At 43.1% G+C, this 20,344-nt stretch overlaps 1 protein-coding gene across 2 annotated transcripts in view; it reads left to right on the top strand.

Moving 5' to 3' along the window:
- The window catches only part of SEC14L1 (SEC14 like lipid binding 1), a 152,791-nt gene extending 137,129 nt beyond the window's left edge, over nucleotides 1-15,662 (top strand). Inside the window, exons 17-18 of one of the 2 annotated variants that reach the window (XM_029600393.1) lie at nucleotides 10,164-10,265; nucleotides 11,122-15,662. In XM_029600393.1, the coding sequence (XP_029456253.1) occupies nucleotides 10,164-10,265; nucleotides 11,122-11,365 (346 nt within the window). In that variant the 3' untranslated portion in view covers nucleotides 11,366-15,662. The other variant, XM_029600394.1, reaches the window with a different exon arrangement.
- Nucleotides 15,663-20,344: the final 4,682 nt, after the last annotated feature.

Genomic DNA, 20,344 nt, shown 5'->3' with positions numbered 1-20,344 from the left:
CCAAATGGGATGTACAAGCGGTGCGGAGCCGGGGGGGGGGGGGGGGTGTGCGCGGGAAGGAGCGGGGCGGCGGCTCCCCTACCTTTCCTGCATGCGGGGCAGCTCCGGCTTGCCTGCCTCCCCAGCGCCATCTTGCAGCTTGTGATGTCACCCCTGACCCTTGAGCGCCCAATTGCCGGCGAAGGTGCATGAACGCACGTCCAATTTGGGCGCTCAAGCAGCGAAGGCGCATGAGCGCACACCGTGACCTGAGTGCCCGGATGGACCTCCTAGGTCACACTACCCATGTAAATGCTTTGAGCAGCTTACATCTTTTTTGAACGCTATGAGAGTGTTAATATCTTCTCCTATTCACATTTTATTATATTTTAATTATATACCGACATTCGATCTCAATTGAGAGATCACACTGGTTTACATTCAGGTAAAGTGACTTGCCCAAGGTCACAAGGAGTGACAGCTGGACTCAAACCCTGGTCTTCTGGTTCATAGTCCACTGCTCTAACCACTAGGCTATTCCTCCTTCTGATTTATACTAATGTAAAGGCTTCGTTAGTGCTTCTTGTTAATGTGATTCTTTAAGCAATTTTTCCTAATCTCCTAATATTTTCTTTCCCTTTCTTTCTTTGGTTTCTTTATTTAGTGTAAGGACATTTATGAATATCATTGCATTGGATAGTATGTTTTGTTTCTTGTCCTCTATTTTCTTGACAAAGTATTTTTATTTTCTTAAATTAAAAATCTATACCTAAGTTTAAAAAAAAAAAAAAAGAAGAAACCACCTAACTAAATGAAGGACAGTAATTAAAATAATCCCTTAAATAGTGATCCTATGTTTATAGTATCCGAACAAAGAATATAAAAAAAAAAAATGAAAGGGGCACTCATATAAAGTTGATGGTATCACTTTTGATACAGACGGCTTTATAAGAGTTTGTCCCCTTTAATCTTTTTAATATTTGTTTGGATGCTATAAATATAAGGTCACTATTTGTTATTTTGTTAGAAAATTTGCTAGTCTTTGCATGCACATAACTCCATTTAGCAAAATGGTATGGGGTGGAATATGAATGGAGTTTGTACACACTTTATTTTAAAGTGTGTGCGTAAATCCACATGCACAACTTAAGCCATGCTGGGAACTTTGTGGGAGAGTTTATGTGCGTACCTTCTGAGAATTTTCAAAATGAAAGTATGCATGTACTTTTCATTTTCAAAATTTGTCAGAAACCTGTTGGTAAAAAAATTCCTGCAGGCTTTCCTGTCTTAGAAAATTACCCTCCCTAAGTATACTCGTAGCAGTTGTTCACGTTACCAATGTAATATAGGAAGTGTAAATTAATTTTTTTCATCTTTTATGAATTTAATATATTGCAAAGTCATTCCTCTACAGACAGTCCAGGTGCGTGGGTTTATGCTTCCCATTTAGCAGATGGATTCACACTAACAGGCTTGCTGATGTCACCCTCTATAAGCTTCCATGACAATATTCTTTTATTTCCAGCAGATGGTAGGCAAGTATTCTCTATCTCTAGCAGATGGTAGGTAAGCATTCCATAATGTGAGTTGAAGCCTGGTTAGGCCGGGTGAAGAAGATAGAAATTTAGATGCACCTCTCTTAAGATGAGTCTTGTACTCCCTCAGTTGAGCACAGCTAGTAGACTTCCAATTATTGAAACAGGGTTTTTTCCTGCTACAGTTGCTAAAATTATCCCTCTTCCCTCCCTCCCCCATTTTTTCTCTCCTCTTCCGTGGTACAGTATATCCTCTTCCTCCAAAAAAAAAAATAAAAATCTAAACTAAACAAGGCTTTATCATCTCCCCCAGACCAATTCAGATAGATGGTTTTCTCCCCTACCAGAATATGGAGACAGAGCAAAAGCTTAACTGGTCTCTTAGTACTTAGTGTGCCACCTGCAGTCCCTCAGTACACGCTGTCTCCAGCAGATGGTAGGGAAGTCCATCTGCAACAACTTCCCCAGCAGGCAGAAGTTCCAGGAAGCCAGCCATTATTATGATTCAGGGAAGAGTTCCTCTTTGCAGCATCCACTAAAATCTCAGTCCTTTTGGGGAGCCTGTTAGGACACTCAGAAGATTGCAGATTTAAGCTCAGGGGTGCTTAAAAGCTCCCAGTGAGGATCATTGTCCAGTCCACTATTTGGTTACCAACATATAGGGGGTCGGTTGTCCTAGTTTTACGATGAGTGGATCAAGATAACATCGAACTAGTGGGTCCTTTCCATTGTTAAAGATGGCTCCACTTTAGATTTTGCTTGCTTAGTGGTAGGAGGCCTTCATAGCTTTAAAGATGGCTCCACTTTAGATTTTGCTTGCTTAGTGGTAGGAGGCCTTCATAGCTTTCTCCTGGTGTTTCCTGCTTAAAAAGGAGTCATATGGCCTTTGCTAAATTACCTCCTTTTGTTGCCTGCAGTAGTACCAGCTCTGGAGGAGGAAAGAGGTCTGGTTCATTGTCACATTTATTTAGTGGTACCAAAGAAGGGGGAGGGCATGTTTTGGTCCATTCTGGATCTGAAGAAAGTGAAAACATTCTTGTGGGTATTCCATTTTCATATATTTATCTATTTATTTAAAAGGTTTTATATACCGGATTCTGCAAGGAGACTTGATCAAGGGAGTTTTAGAGACTCTGGTCAGTAATTACTGCAGTCAGGAAGGGGGAATTCCTGGTGTCTTTGGAGTTTATCTGCATATTTCCATAAAGAGAGACTATCAAGTTTCTCAGGTTTGCTGTGGAGGGGTGGGGGCATTTTCAGTTTTAGGTACTGCTTGGTGACACTCCTCACACATTTTCCAAGGTAATGGTGATGGTGGCGGCATCTCTTTACCGGGAAGGATTCATGGTTCATCCATACCTGGACAGTTAGCTAATTTGGGCAAAATTGGAAGAAGTTTGTTGTCTTTGTTCAGCAGCTAATGCTCTTGTTGCAGAAGAACAGCTGGGTGGCCAATTTTGCCAAGAGCAAGCAGGTTCCTTTCCAGAAACTGGAATGCCTTGGTGCTTGATTTGAAACACAGATAGGCAAGGTTTTCTTACAGCAATAAAATGTTTGAGGCTTTAGTTCCTTACTTGTTGAGGATGTAGCTTTTGACAGTATAGTATAGTATTTGGTTTATGGTCATCTGCTACGTATATGTGATGTATGATGTAATTGTTTTTACTTTTTGATGATGTAATGATTTTGTCTTATGAACTTAATTTTTTTTTGTTCGATGCTTCATGTTGTCTGTTTTATGCATGTAACCACCTTGATCAAGTCTCCTTGTAGACTGCGGTATATAAAACATTTTAAATAAATAAATGACATCCGGGGTATGAGATTTAAGTTCAGGTGCAAGGGGCCATAGCTTCCACATTGGACTTAATCCCTTGGTGGGCAACTTATATGAGGCCACTGCAGAGGGTTCTTCTTGCACGCTCGAATTCTTTGTCACAGAATTTCTATATGTTACTCCCTTTGGGAAGAAACCAGAGTGAGCCTTGTTAGGACATTTTGTCCAAGGGAAAGAGTTGGAAATCCCGGATTGGGTGACAGTGACCACAGATGCTAGTCTGAGTGGATGGGAAGCCATATGTCAAGGAATCAAGTTGGAGATGAGGGCAATCAGGAAGGCCTTTTTTTTTGTTCCAGCCTGTGGTCAATGATAAGGCACTAAGAATGTGGTTGGACAATTCAATGGCAGTAGCATATATAAGCAGGAAGAGAGGAACCAAGAGCCCAGCGGTTTCCTTGGAGATGGGGATGTTGATCCAGTGGGTGGAGCGGCATTTGAGGGGTCTGTCAGCATCTCATGTTGCTGGGGTAGAGAGTGCAACTGGGTTTTTTTGAGTGGGCACAGACTGAATCCTGTGGAATGAGAGCTGGCAAGAAAAACATTCTTGCTTATCAGGTCGAGATGGGGAAATCCTCTGGGTTTGATGATGAGATTGATTGCCAAGGCACCAAGATTTTTCAGTCAGATGAGTTGGGCTTGGAAGGCCTGAACACCCAGTCTCAACCTTGGACTTGAGAACTCTGTGTTTTTCCCCCTTTTTCCTCTGATAGGCAGGGTAGTGAGGTGAGTGAGTGGGTAGTGAGTGAGTGGGTAGTGAGACTCCAGGGTGGCCCAGGTGTCTTTGTTTGTGGTTATAGTAATTCTCAAGGTAGAGGGTTCCTTGCAGCTCATTCATGTTCCTGGTCTTCTGAGGCAGGATCCAGTGTTGCGACCGTCACTTCCTGACGGCTTCACTCCGCCTACCTTTCCTTTTTGGCGGCGACTCCTGCTCCTCATGGACGCCTGGCTGCCGCAGTGTCCACCTGCCGTCCTCTCTGGCGTCCCCAGACCGGCTTGGGCGCTGCCTCCCGCCATGTTCTTCAGGTACCTTAGGGCATGCGCACCTCATTCTTATTTCCTCATTGGCGCGTTCCTCAGGGGCGTCCCCCCTGTGATGACGTCACGCTGACCGGATATTTAAACCTATTGTTTATTGCTAGCCATTGAGTTCGCAAGGGTGTTCTTACGGATGGGATTCGCTCTCCGTTCCCAGCTACTCTGCCTTCCAACTTCCATTGGACTCTTTCTGCTAACGGGGTACCCGCTCCTCTGGGGCCTCTGCTTCTTTCAGGTCACTATCAGGTAACCGGTACTCGCTCCTCGAGAGCCCATGTTCCCTGACCCGTTGCCTGCATCTATCTCCTCTTCTACTTGGAAGAATTCACTACAGACATCATCAGTGAGTACTACTGTCATCCACTCCTCAGAGCTGTCTCTCTGGAACCAGGTACTTGCTCCTCGAGGGCCTGCCTCCGTTCCAGCGCCAGTGCCATCTCTTACGTGGAACCGCTGTGTGAGTACTTTGCCAACAAGTCTCTTTACCTCCAGGAATCTGATACTCGCTCCTCGAGGGCCAGCTCTCCCCATCTCGGGGCTTCTCCATATTTGGGACTCTGTGAATGTTCTATTGTACTCACTTTCTCAGTTCTCTCCACTACAGCACTGCTACCGGAGGAACCACTTCCAGTGCCCTGGGGAATACTAGCCCATCTGGGCTACATCTTCTACTCACTACTGCCACCTCTGGTGGCTTCTCAAACTGTCTAAATAAAGAACTATCTGTGTTTGTGCGTCCAGAGCTGAGCCTGACCTGTGGCCCCTCACGGGACTTCCCCCCATGGGCGTGGTCAGCTGCCACAGTGTCCAAGGGTCCACCCAAACCTCACTAACTATAACATCCAGTTTGTGTGGATCAGGCAAACTGCCTTTGTCTTGCTGCTCAATTCTTGAAAAGATGGCTGAGAGTTAAAGGGGTACTTGATGTACTTGAAAAGCAGAATATAAATCAAAAACAAATATTAATTAATCATGTTCACATTGTTACAAGCCAGGAAGACGGTGACGACTTTGGCTTATGTATGAGTCTGGAAGATATTAGAGTCCTGGAGTCCACAGTTGTTCTCCCCATTTCACAATTTCTTTCCTACGATTTTTGCCTTTTTGCAGGACTTAGTTTGAACTTTAAGGTACAAGTGGTGGAATTGTCTTGCTTTGTGGGGAAGGTACATAGGTCCTCTAAAACCTCGCATCTGGTTGGGATCCAGTTTTTAAGAGTGGTATAGTGTTTGCATCCTCCACGTCAGTGTTTGGTTTCACCATTGAATCTCAATTTGAAAGCCTTATTCAGACCTTCCTTTGAGCCTTTGAAGGTGACATCTGAAGGATCTTATTCTAAAAGCTGTTTTTGAGGCTATCTGTTCATCAAGTCATATTTTTCAGTTGCAGACATTGTGGAGAGATCCTTTTTGGGTCTTTTTATATGGTGGTTTTTGTTTTGTTTTTTTTAACCAAAGGTATTGCATCCTTTTCTTGAACAGACAACGCTTTTGTGATTGCTGCATAGAGGGGCCGTGGTTCTCAAGGGAATCGGGGCCAATACTCAGTTTACTTCAGGATACCTTTCACCCTATTCTGGACCTGACTATGGTCAGCAAGGGTCTGAAGGTGTTCCACTTCTGGATGGAGACTCTGAAGTCTGTTATAGTAGCAGTGCGATGAGGAGAATCTTTAATGCTGTCAGATGTGACAGAGGTATATCTTGACATTTCCCAATAAAAGAAGGGCTTCAGAATAATCTTTGCTTTGCTGAGATTGCAGGGGCAGGAGGCACTTTCAGTATCACTCTCCCTTTTGGGTTGGTCATGGCTTCAAGATCTTTTTCCAGTGTGATGGTTGTGGTGTAGAGAAGGTATTTTGATGCATTTGTGCCTGGATGATTGGTTGATCTGAGCGAAGTCAGTCCAGGAAAGCGATTCAGTAATAGCCAGAGTGATGCAGTTACTGCATCATGTGGGCTGGATTTTCAATTTCGACAAGAGCAGCTTACTATCCTCTCTATCCTTGGAATATGTAGGGGTTTGGTTAGACACCGGGAAAGGCCGGATCTGGTTGACAGACTTAAGGATCTAGAAGTTGCAGAACCAGGTACATGGATTTATGGAAGATTCAGAGATCTACGGTGTCGATTTATCTTCAAGTATTGGGTTCCAAGGCAGCTACCATGGTTTTAGTTCCTTGGGCAAGGGTGCACATGAAATCTTTGTAGAGTTTTAGTCACAAAGTGGTGTCAGGAGTATTTCAAGAGGTTCCTATGACAATATAAGTCAGAGAGGGTTTTTTGCTTTGATAGCTGGTATACAAGAACCTGGAAGTGGGAGTGGATCTTAAATCTCAAGTCTCCCATTTTGCATAAAGGTGACTTTGGATGCTAGTTTCTGGGTTTAGGGCATTCACTATTAAGACCTAGTGGCTCAAGGCACTTGGAATCCAAAACAAACTAAGTGGTTCATCAATTGGTTGGAAACCAGAATGTTAAGGAAGACACACCTTCAGTTTGCTCCCATTCTTCAGGGTCAGACAGTCAGGATTTTGTTGGCCAATGCTACTGCAGTGGCCTGTGTTTTTCCCAAGGGGGAACCAGGTGTCAGCATGTGGTGGACGAGGTAGAACTGCTGTTAGACTGGGTGGAGAAGCACATAAAAGGGCTCTCCACCACTCATATAGTAAGTAGAGAATGTACAAGCGGACTTCCATAGTTGCAACAGGCTAGACCCCCAGAGAATAGTCTGTCTCAGGAGGCGTTCTCCCAGGTTATGTTCAAATGGGGAAAATCAGTGATGGACTTGATGGCAGTCAGCAGCCACAAATAGGTGCAAAGATTTTTCAGCCAAAGAAAGGTAAGAGGATTATCCAGTTTGAATAACCTGATTCAAGACTGGCTGGTCCAGTGTTAAGTGTTCCCTCTGTGATCTTTGGTATGCAGTCTTGAGGAAGATTCCCAGGCATCAGAGGCTAGTATTATTAGTAGCTTCTGATTGGCAAACGTGTTCTGGATCAGCTATTGATGCTGACTCAGATAGGGACATATTGTTCTGGGGCTGGTGGTTCATTAGGATCTGTCTCTGGTTTTGTCTTTCAGCGTGGCCCTTAGAGGACTGATCTGTTAGAGAAGGGATATTCTCCAAAGATTGTAAATATCCTCTTGTGGAACAAAATTTCCACATCCTTGGCATATGTGAGAGTCTGGAAATTGTTTGAGGGTTGGTGCTCGGTTAGGAAGATCTTGGTGAGAGGAGCTTTGGTGCTGACTATTTTAGAATTCCTGTAGGAGGATTGGATAAGGGTTGGACCCTAATTTCCTATAGGTGCATGTTGTGGCTTTTGGCTGTTACAAAGACCAGTTGATGGATAGATCCTTATTTCATCCAATTGTCCTGTTTTCTTCAGGTAGTAAAGCATATTTAGTCTCTGAGTCACTAGTGCCTGGATTATGAATTTGGCATGGACATGCCTTGTTGGTCATCCATTTGAGCTGCCGAGAAAGATGCCACTTAAGCTGCTTACTCATAAGATGTTTTTTGGTAGCAGTCTGTTCTGCCAGATGAATTTGAGAGCTGCAGGCTCTGGTGTAGGGAACTCTTTCTTGTGTTTCAAATGAGGTGGTGAAGATTCGCATGGTTCCTTCATTCCTTCCTAATTTGATTTCACCCTTTTCATCTTAACTGGATTGTATATCTACCTTCCTTTTAAAGGGACTTGAGTGGAGAAGAATATGTGCAACTTTATTTGGATGTTACGAGTTCTTCTGCAGTATTTAAATGTCACTAATAGTTTCTGAACCATGGACCATCACTTTGTTCCGTTTAGTAGTCCTAGAAAGAGTGGAGCAACTTGAAGGCTTAGATAGCTCATTGGATTGAGGAAGTGGAGGGGAGGCTTACATACTATATCCAAGAGATTGCTTCTTCCCAGGAAATTGAGGGTGTACGCTACCAAGGCTGCAGGCAGCTTCATGGGCAGAACTTAGCCTGGTGTCACCTTTGGAGATTTGCAGAACATCAGCTTGGTCTTCCTTGCATATTTCTTTGAAGCATTATCATCTCAGCCTTTGATCAGGGAAGAGGATCACTTTTTGTTGAAAGTCTTGAGAGCAGATTTGGCAGCCATCCCACCCAGTGCAGGTATAAGCTTGGTTACATCCTATGCATCTGGACTGGTCTGGATGAAGAGGAAGTGGAAGGAGAAATTAATTCTTACCTGATCACTTCCTCTCTTTGAGTCCAGCCAGACCAGTTCAGGACCCTTGCTGTTCTGCCAAGTGTATTAGTCCCCTGAATCATTTTCAGAATAACTTCTTGTGTGTGCTAGTTACACAATGAATATTGAGGTAATAAACCTTATCAAGAAATGTAAGCTATATCTGTTCTGTTTCTTGTTTTCTCTTTCTCCCTTGGAAGCCCTCTGGTTTTTGCATAGGGGATGAAGAAAAGGTTTAATGTATTAAGTTTCTTAGCCTGTTAAATATTATACATATATGAAAAAGTACAAAAAAATGAAGGAACAATATAATGTAATCAACTTTACTAATGTTTTATTACAAAAAATAATATAACAAATCATTTTTTAAAAATAGTCAAATATAACAGTCACAAAATTAACAATCTTTTTTCCTGATCTATGATGTAATGCCACAGTCCACTTTCAGACAAGTTATAATGAATTATGTTGAATCCATGCAGAGTACAGCAGATGCATGCGTATAGCACCATTTCTTCTATCCACAATAATCAGTTGTGTTGAATCTGTGCACAGGACACAGCAGATGTGAACAAATAGCTGTATTTAACATGAACCATTTCTTCTATCCACAACAAAAATGCCTTGATGTATCGCCGGTAAATGGCTTCCTCATTGAGAGAATGACAATGGACATCACAATATTCAAAAGATTGAACAGCAACGAATGTCAATCATTAAAAGGATTAAACTACCTCTGCATGGCTGTCAGTAGAATGAATGTCAAAGCAACTTCAATATCCAAACCTTCCCTGTTCTGACACTGCAGGAGAGAGAATATGGAGGCATATATAAATACAGTTAGGGTGACATCAGCAAGCCTGTTACTTTTTGTTTCCATCTTCTGGTTGGGAGGCGCAAACCCATGTGTATGTACTGGTTTGGCTCGACTCAAGGAAAAGAATTAATTTCTCCTTATATGCCTTTGTTTGCTGTCATTCATGATCTCTTATTTTGTTTGAATGGAAGAAAATAAATTATAAGCACATTATAACCTTTACTTTAATTTCATGCAATCAGATGGGTTGGAACACTGGCCACTAAGGCAGTATTGCTCATTAGAATTTCTTTGGCCAACACAGTAGATGTTGGCATCTAACAGCAGAAGTAATTTAGGAGCAGGCTTTTTGATTATAAAATAGGGTAGAAATATTTAAATTAGTCTAAAATAATTTAGTTAATTGGGAAAAATATATTTACCCTGCATCTTGTTTAACCTTTTTGGCCTAGCTCTATATTTTATAGTTCAGTAAAATGGTATATCCTGCACCTTGTTTGTTGGTCTTATTTATGTATTAATATTCAGCATAATATGTCTAAGTAAACATGGTATTTGTAAAGGGGTTACAATTCAGTAGGCTTTTCATGTTTAAAAAAAATATTGTAGAATCTCACTTTATTTGGATCAATAGCTCTCCAATAGTAACAATACCTGGTGGACAGCCCCCTCCAGGAAACTCATTCAATGTAAAAGTAATGGATTAGGAAAGCAAACTAGTTTCACTTTAACCTCCTTTCTCTCCCTCCTATCACAGGGGATCCATGTCCAGCTTGGAATCAAGCCACAGTGGATTCTCTCAGCTCAGCGCTGCCACCACCTCTTCAGGCCAATCGCATTCCAGCTCCATGGTCTCCAGGTAGTGAAAGAGCAGCATAAATAACCAGATTCAGAAAAGCAGTGGATGAGATAACAGGATCTCTTAGTGTTGGCTGAATCCATTGCAGCACCAACAGCCACAAAGCAAGGCGCCAACAAGGCTGCTTCAGTCAGAACTGTAGCTTTTGATGCTCTTGACATTGTATATAGGGTTTTTAAACTTTAGTCTAACCGCCAGTTCCTTAACTCACTAGCCAGAGATTTCTATAAAGCATGCTTGTGTACAACTTAAGTGCCATATAAAAAGGGCTATTTACTTTCTTTTTCTAAATATGCCATCTACAAAATTAAAGGAAAAAAGATGTATCAGAGATAAAAAGCTAAGCATGTATGACCCCAAATAACCCCACGTGTGTTACTAAGTGTTTGTGGTATTTTTTTATGCCATTGCTTTATAACTTGCATGAAAAGGTTCCTGGTTTTTTTTTGTGCTGACTCTTTTTATGTACAACAAAATTACCAATTTTGGCTTCCCCACACTTAACCACTAGCAAGTCTAAACAAAGAAGAGTGGAAATGGGTGACCGAATGTCACCACAAGCTGGCATCTCTCTGTCCCTGGCATGAGTAAGGGTTTTCCCTGTTCTAGTGAAACTTTATGAAGAGTATATATAATTTTTACTGCCTGTAGCTTTCCAGTAAGTCTTTTCGAAAACAGTAGCACTTTGCAAACATTCTGCTACCCAGTGATCAGGACCTTTACCTTTGCCAGCAAAATGATAAAACAATGATTTTTGGCATGAAGGGGGTTAAAAACATTTTTAGCCCTTGAGCCATGACGAATATATAAACACTTTTTGTTGTGTGTTTTGTTTTTTTTTGTTTTGTTTTTACAGTGAGCCCTTACAACTAGCCGAGCATGGGCTCGCCCTTGCCACACCTAGCCCTGACTCGAAGGCTGGTCCAGACGGGGTCCTCAGGTTCTCCCAAGCCCCTTCCTTCTGGGGTCATCATTTTTCCACTCTGTACACCTTACGCCCTCTTCCCTTCCTTAAATGGCCACCATCTTGGCGCCTCTCTTCTGTCCGGGAGGGCGGGGGAGTACTGTCATCTGAGAATGATGCTTCTGCCACACCATGACTCTGTTGTCTCCCTTTGGAATGCCCGCGTGTACCACATCTCTGCAACGGTGCCCGAATTCCAGTGACCCCTGGGGAGCAGGACTCTCAAGGTCACTGATGAAAAACTTTTGAGTGACAGTATGCTGGCTACCTCCACACAACCAGGCTGGACCGGATTGCTCTTAGGGGAGAAAAGGCATAGTATACTCAATGACGCTGTGCTGAAGTACACATTCAGGAACATTACTGTTTATAACCAACCAGCAGCGAGCTACAAGAGACTGAAGCTTGAAACCTGAGCACAACGGTCAATTTCTTTTATCAGTGGCCAGAAGTCCCAACAGGGGAGCATTGCTAAACTACTTTACCAATTGGAAGGAAAAATGCTGCTCCCTCATCCCTCTCCAAAAACAAAAACACTAACTTGAAGGCTTTTGTAGGCTTTTTCAAGGACTGCAATAAATGTGCTTGTGAGACTTAACTGGTATAATGTATTCTAATGGTATCAGAAAAAAAAGGGCTTTTGCGCTGGAGCAAATATTCACTGAAAAACATTTTAAACAGATTTTCCTCAGTTAGAATTTTATGAGTTTTGTTTGCAATTATGGCTGCAACGTTGAAGATACTTGTGTATAAAAGCACTCAATCTCAGAATTCAGCCTCTCTTCTCACTGGATGCTGCAGTGATGGTGTAAACAGACAGTACACATCCACCATCTGTTGCTATGGAAGCCATACACTCAAGATTTTAACTTTTGCTGCAGGCTCAAGGATAAAGTGCTCGTTTATGTACTAAAGTATTTTTGATCATTTGTGGACACAAGTGATGGAAAGTGTGTGGAAGGTAAATGAATTTTGGTTTAAAGATAAAAATAGGAAGTTGCTTCTTTTTAAACATCTCGTTTGTAGGGCTGTGCACTTAATGCATTAAAAAAAAAAAGTACATGTGAAAGAAAACTTGCTGTAAAATCCTGTGGCTGCTTTCGGAGCTGGGTCTGTAAGCAGTGATGAGATCTAGTTGCAGAAGCTTCCCATTGAAGAAATTAGACTCTGCTGTTAGATTTTGCTGATAACGGGCAGTATAGAGAGAGAGTCTGAAAAGCATTGCTCTGGTATTCTTTAACAATTCTATTTATTTATTTTTTTGGCATTCAGCAATGCATAACCCTGTACCGAGATTCTAGCAAACTTGCTAAACTATCTTGTCCGAGACGACTTGTTTTTCTAAGGTGATAGGCTCAGTTTGAAATCAGATTGAACTTTTGAAAAGGACACAATGTAAATGTTTCTTGCACTGTATTAACAAAAAGTCTGTTCTGGAAACAGCCTCTTTTAGGAGATCACTGTGTAACTATTTTTGTTCTTGAAGCACAAAACTTGACACTGCAGCCTTGAATTAAAAACCACCAGCATGAGGGCTTAGCTAAGAAATATGGCAAAAGCACAAATCCAGATCATTTAAGTCAGGGGTGGCCAACTTCAGTCCTCGAGAGCCACAAACAGGTCTAGTTTTCAGGATATCCGCAATAAATATGCATGTGAGATTTGCATGCACTACCTCCATTGTATGCAAATCTATCTTATGCATATTCATTGTGGATATCCTGAAAACCTGGCCTGTTTATGGCTCTCGAGGACCAGAGTTGGCCACCCCTGATACAAGTAAGAGGCTTGTTCCATTGCTAGACGGTATAAACTAGATGTGTCACTTTTGATAAATGCACTCATTTCAATCCATCTTTTAGTCTTTTAAAATATACATTAATTTTTGGAATAAAATTATGGCCAGTATGGCTAGCTCTCTTGGCTCTGACCATCCCACACCAGATTAATGTTGGTCCATTGTCTTTCGAGTTAGGCAAGGCCTTGGAACGCTGTGGAGGTATGGGTGTGCGCTAGGCCCAGAAAGAGAGAAATGGACAGTGATGACCCCTGACCCCAGAGTGAATCTGTGGAGAATTCCCTACATTTGGGCTGGCAAGGATTTCTGATCTACCATTGTTGGGGGTGGCAGATTATACACACACAATGAGGGGAAAAGGGGATACAAGAAGAAAAATGGCTATAAAATGGCAACTCTTCTAATTCCTGATTGAAATCTTGACTCCTAAATCTAAGATGTAAAGCTGCTATTAATGTAACCTCTTTGGTTAGCTTCACCTGCACATCCTGTTTCCTCCCAGGTTTGATCTTGCTATTTCACACAGCAGGCCCAGACTTGAATAAACACTGAAGCATGCACCACTGTTGGTGTGATGATGGATTTTACCCCCAAAACACAGAGTACAACTTATTTGACGTCAATGCCAGCACTTTAACCTTTAGATGTCAGTTATCTAAAGATAGTAATGTTCACACATGCAATATTGCTGGTATGCACATACTCAAAATATTTAAGCATGGAATAATGGGGTTGGTAAAAGAATCATAGTAGCCTGATCCTTGTATTAATTTTCTGCCTTGGGCAGAATGCTTTTTGTCCTTGGACTGGAGACTAGCATGCTACTGCCATTATGCACCTGCATGCTTTCTTCACAGAGGCCCTTAAAGCAACTGGGAAGTTATAATGGCAAAAGAAAGTAGAGGATATCAACTTAAATGTTCTGTTGTAAGTCTGACCCTTATGTAAGGGATTGCAGTTGAATGGGGGAGTGCTGCAAAGACTTTTTTATATATATATATGTCTGTACAAAGTACATTATACAGATGTTTCAAAATTGGGAATCATCTTATAAGCATGTGACTGCTAAGACTCTTACTTAGCCAGGTCCCTGCTCACAGAGGCTATCCTTACAGTAGTCAAACTCCATTTTCTAAGTACCAGATCATAATCAACACTGCTAAATTGACTGAATTTGTGCTTCTTCCACCAAAAATAAATATTTGCCATGTTCTGGGTCTAAGGGCTTTTTTTTTTTTGTAATAGGGTAGTCTTTATTGAACATGGACAAATCTATCGTGTTTTGTTTTGTTGTTTTTTTTTTTGCTAGGAATACATTTTTGTATTTTTCTCTTGACGCATCCAGGTAATACCATTGGGATAAACTCTCAACCACTGGTGCCAACTCATGCAGGTGTTAACTAGCAGCTGTATCTGTACAGAAGTGTTCAGGGAAACTAAAAAAAAAAATATATATAGATGTGGCAGTTTGCTTGAAAAGGGCATGTGATGTGCAAGTACATTAATCTGTTCCTTTGCAAAAAATATACAGATTAGTTTTTAAAGCACATTGTGACACACATAGCAAGAGATATTTGAGTGAAATCATTCAGAATTCAATCCTCCCATAAATAACTGTTCATCCTATTGCCTGTGAAATGTAAGGCATTGGTGGTAGTATAACAGTAAAATTTACCATTATCCAATGTAGCTCACATGAAAAGGAGCATTGGGTTGAACAGAAGTGTCACAGATTGCATCTACAGAGTTTACTTTTTGTATGAGGGTGATTTGGTAACATTATTGCTTTTTACTCCTTATTTCTTAATAAATGGATCTGCCAAAGTCAGGCTAAGTAATCAAGACATGGACAAGAAAGAAATGTTGGGTTACATCTATGGCTTTTACTAGTTAGATTTAATGGATGCTATTTATGATCACTTTGTCAGAGTGGATATTAAAATACAAAATTAAGGAAATAAGGAAAAGGGTATTCCTAGTTGACTACTTGTAAACTGTACATGAACTTTGACTTGAGGAAATGCCATTTTGACTTTGAGAAAGTAATATAATTTAAGGCAGTGTTTCCCAACCCTCTCCTGGAGGCACACCTAACCAGTCAGGTTTTCAGAATATCCATAATGAATATGCATGAGAGAGATTTGCATACATTGGAGACCCAGGGTATGCAAATCAATCTCATGCATATTTATTGCGGCAATCCTGAAAACCTGACCTGCTAGGTGTGCCTCCAGGAGAGGGTTGGGAAACACTGATTTAAGGTTGGATACGTGTAGGGATTTCTCCCATTCGTGTCTCTGGGAACAAATGCGTAGTCCATATGGCCCTTAATCTAGTAAATATGTCACTGCATAACTAACTATTGGCATTCTTATCTTGTTTTTGCTTCCAGTGCACTACTATTGATCTTTTTGTTGCATCCCTATCTCTGACAGCACTGTTTACGTCTTGATTTCTTTATCTTAACCAGTCCAATTTTATTTTCCCACTTTTTCCACTATTCATTGGTTGCATATGGAATTCTGTAAATGTTTTATAAACATTACCTCACTCTGGTAATAGTAATAAAACAAAAAGATAGTCTTTAAAAGATTTTTTTAATTGTTACTAATAAACGTGAAACCGGTTAACTGTGGTCTGTGTGGTTTTTTTTTTTTATGGGGGGGGGGGAGGTTCTTATGTGAGAGCCAAATTAATGCTACTTATTTGAGGAGGTTTATTGCATTTAGGTATCAGAAAACAAGGAATCGCCAGTATGTTGTTACCAGGCCTGATCTCTAAAAGAGCTGAATTGATAAGAAAAAAAAAGATACTGGCCAGATCAGGAAAAAAGAATACTCACTGTTCTGATTTTTGATAAGGAGATTGGAACTATTTGCTAGATATAGTTTTTAGATGGCTCAGAGTTCTTCGACTCTGTCCTTGACTAGATTGTTCAGTAGGGATGTGCATTTGTTTCTAATGAATGCAAAGTAGCAACAAATAAGGCCATTTTCTGTTTGTTTTGAATGGAGCAGAAAATAGCCACCTCTGAAATACCCCAAAATTTGAGGTTATTTTTGTATTTGTGGCATTTAAAAAAAAAAAAAAAAAAATTTGAGCTGCTAATGGCTCTGGTGCCGATACCTAACCCTGGAGCTATGCCCCACCACGGCCCACTTTAAAATTGCTGTCTGTTTCTATGGCCAAACAATGAGTGTAATATCCTCACAATGCAAATACCAAAATAAGTGGGTAAAGTACAACTCAGAATCTTAAACACTATTTCATAAATTTGTGGCATGAAATGTTGAGCTTCAATTTGCAAACTTTGCAATGAAGCAAAACCACCCCTTGTCCATATGCCAGTTCAAAAATGTCAGTGAGCAAACTTAACTTTGATGCTTTAAACTGTGATACCACTGGTCAGGCCTAGATAACACAAAGTTTTAAGATCAAAAAATACTTAGCTGGAGTAATCTAAACATTCAGGTTCAAAGATAGTAAGACCCTGCATTCCCAGGCATATCCCCATACTGCTATTTCATCTTAAACTGCTTTGGGGGACCTGTGGGAAAAAGACATCAAGATGGTACTGACTGCATTAGAAAGAAGGTGCTGAAGAAACATCACTTTGATCCCATTAACCAGGCAGAGGATGCCATTTTTAAAGCACTGGCACCTGGATGGGAGTGATGGCACATCACTCCGGCCCTTTTGAAACCAGGATTTGGGAAGGGGATAAGTGGGGGCTGGGATGGAGTACCCAAGCACTTTTAAAGAGGTGAGGAGAGGTACCCAGGTAGTAACATTTTCTGGCCTAGGAAGGCCTAGCCAGCACAGCTGGAGGCTGTTTTTAAAATGTTTTGGGTTTTGTTTTGTTTTTTTTTAGCTTTTTTTATTTGATTTTGGTTTGGCAAACAAACAACTTAAACAACATTAAAGGAACTGAATAAAAGATTCCCCCCCCCCCCCACACACACACACACATACACACCCCTTCCTGAAATGAAAAAAATGAACCAAAATTGAAAATTTTGTGGCTGCGCATCCTTTCCCTGAATGTACCTGGATCAGTCCAGACCGTGGATTGAGCCTCCTGTCCAGCAGATGGAGACAGACCAAAACTGAAAGGGTATCCTATATCAGGACAGAGCCTACCCTGCATCCCTTCAGTATTTGTCTGTCTCCAGCAGATGCAGGCAGCTCACCCTGCGGTTCCCTTTCCTTCTTATGGTCCGATAACAGTACAGTGAGCTCTGACGGAGCGCACTGTTAGCCGGCATTTGGACGCGCGTTTTCGACGCGCTAGCTTTACCCCTTATTCAGTAAGGGCTAATAGCGCGTCCAAAACGCGCATCCAAACCCTCCCCCCCCCAAAAACCTAATAGCGCCCACAACATGCAAATGCATGTTGATGGCCCTATTAGGTATTCCCGTGCGATTCAGTAAGTAAAATGTGCAGCCAAGCTGCACATTTTACTTTCAGAAATTAGCGCCTATCCAAAGGTAGGCGCTAATTTCTCCAGGCACCGGGAAAGTGCACAGAAAAGCAGTAAAAATTGCTTTTCTGTGCACCCTCCGACTTACTATCATGGCGATATTAAGTCGTAGGTCCCGAAAGTTTAAAAAAGTAAAAAAAAAAAAAATTGAAATAGGCCCGCGGGTTGAAAACCGGACGCTCAATTTTGCCAGCGTCCAGTTTCCGAACCCGTGGCTGTCAGCGGGCTCGAGAACAGACGCCGGCAAAATTGAGCAGCGGCTGTCAAACCCGCTGACAGCTGCCGCTCCTGTCCGAAAAGAGGCACTAGGGATGCGCCTAATTTATTTACTGAATTTATTTACTGAATCGCACGCACAGGAGAGTGGCCTGTGCGTGCGCCGGGAGAGCACCTGCTCTCCTGCAATTTTTACTGTATTGGCCTGTTAGTTTGCCATTGCCCTGTGGGGCTTTTCCTTCTTTGGCAAGATCAAGCAAGTATTATTTTTCTTTGCAAATTAAAAAAAAAAAAAAAAAAAAAGAAACGTTTTCAGAAATCTGTTTTATTTTCAGGAGACAGCTCTGTCTCCTTGCTCTTTGGGGGGCCTAGGGGGGCTTGCCCCTTGATTTACTCAGCCTAGGCTCCCTTCCCGGTGACCTGTGTGTGTTGGGGTGATTTTCTGTGGTCCAGTCACTCCCCCTAACTAGCTGACTTGTCCCTGGGACATTTAATTCCCCGGGTGTGCTGACAGGGAAGTTCATTCCCCTGCAATCCTTTAAATATATTAAAAAAAAAATTTTTTGTAAACACATTGAATATTTGAAACAAGGCAGTATTGTTTTTACCTCTGTTTGAGTCAGGTTCGATCGCCTGCACTTGCTCACTGGGGCAGCACAGCTCAGCTGTTTCTCTGCTTCGTGGCAGCTCCTCCTTTGATTATGCTGCGTTCTCTGCCACATGGCTCTCCCACGATGGGCTTTGCTCCATGTGCCTGCCGGGTGGGCAGGGCCCCTTCCATGGCAGCATTTAAGCCAGCGACCTGGGGGCGGACTTCTCGCCTCATGGCCAGGTTGTTCCCTGCTCAGCAAACCGTGGGAGCGGTGGCCATTTTGGGAATCTGTGAAACTTCGGAATCGGGGCTGCAGGAGGGAGAGGAGCCAGATTTTCATATTTCTCCCCCCGATTTAAGCCCTGTATATCCTCCAGAGGAGATCCCTGACCCTCCTTCCCTCCCCCACCCTCCGGGAAGTCCAGGCCACGTTTTTCAGCAGCCTTTGTGCTCTTATTGCACAAATCTGATCTGGCAAGCCTACAAAAGGAGGAGGAAACCCCCCCCCCCCCACCCCAGGTCCCTCCCCCTGCTAAAACTCCTCAGATTGCCCACCCCTCAGTCTCCTGTGGTGCTGGATGGGCAAGACTCCATCAGGGTTTAGGGTAGTGTTGGGGGTCATTCCCCCCTCCCCCCCCGGATCTGCCTCAGCCACCCACGGTGCCTGACCCGGACCAAGATTCGGATTTGTTGATGCCAGGTCCCCCACTTGAGAGGGATGACCCCCCCCCCCCCCCCCGAGTGCTCAATTTGTTTCAAAGGGAAGAGTTGGAGCTGCTCATTCCATTCATTTTGCAGGAGTTGGGGATTGCGGTACCACTGGAGGATACGGTTATGGCCGTGATGCCAGCTAAAGTGGACGCGGGACTCAGGGCTCCTCCATGCACTTTCCCGTTCCATCCCATGCGCAAGCTGCTGCTCCTTCGGGAATGGGAAGCTCCCGAGGCAGGGCTACGAATGGGTAGAGCAATGGACAAGCTCTATCCTCTCCCTGAGGAGTGCCTAGAGATGCTTAAAATTCCCAAGGTGGATTCTTCCGTATCCGCTGTCACCAAGCACACCACTATACCAGTGGTGGGAGCCACTGCTTTGAAAGATGTCCAAGACTGCAAACTCGAACGTTATCTCAAGCGCATCTTCGAAGTCTTGGCCTTAGGAGTCCGGGCGACAATCTGCAGCAGTCTCATGCAGCGGGCAAGCCTTAGGTGGGTCCAACAATTGCTCAGCACTCAGGACCTCCTGTCTGCAGAGGCGGAGCAGGCAGAAACACTGGAGGATGCTGGGGCGGATGCCCTCTACGACTTACTCCACATGCAGGCCAGAGCAATGGTCTCAGCAATGTCGGCCAGACTTCTCCTTTGGGTTGAACCTCCGGAGAGTGCTCGGGGCTCAGATCGGGGGGAGAGAATCAAATCGGGCTCCTGTGACTTGTGGAGCTCTGAAATAATAGCTGCAGAAAAACCCAAAATAGCCACCATTCCCGCGGTTTGACGACCCGGAACGGCACGGCCATGCTTCTGGAGGATCTGCCCCGGGTCCCAGACTTACGAGCTGCCGAGGAGGGGCCTTCACCCCCCGGAAGATAACCGGAGCCCAAATTTTCTCTGGAGAGCCTGATCACAGGCTCTCCATAAGCCAGGCAGACGGCCGAACGCGGCATGACAAAAGAAACACAGCTGAGCTGCAGTGCTTGGGAGTGGAGGCAGGAGAGAGAACCCTGCCCCTCCTGTCACTCAATCCCAGCTGCCTGCAACAGAAAGAGTCCGATTCAAAAAAAAAAACTTTTTTTTTTTTTTTTAAATTATTCAATCAGGCAAGCAGGGGAATGAAAGCCTCCTTTCTGGCAGCACCGGGGGAAAGACGTCCCGGGAGAGAAGGCTGTCTAGGGGGAGTGACTGGACCACCAGTATCACCCCACAGCCGAGGACCACCGGGAAAAGGAGACCTAGGCTATTATACAAACAAGGGGCTAGGCCCCCCCAAGAGTGAGGCGACAGGAACTGTCTCCTAAGAGGAAAACAGAGTCCA

The sequence above is a fragment of the Rhinatrema bivittatum genome, chromosome 4 (assembly GCF_901001135.1).
Source record: "Rhinatrema bivittatum chromosome 4, aRhiBiv1.1, whole genome shotgun sequence".
Classification (NCBI taxonomy): domain Eukaryota; kingdom Metazoa; phylum Chordata; class Amphibia; order Gymnophiona; family Rhinatrematidae; genus Rhinatrema; species Rhinatrema bivittatum.
Note: the sequence above shows the minus strand (reverse complement) of the source record. Positions and strands in the feature narration are given on the sequence as shown.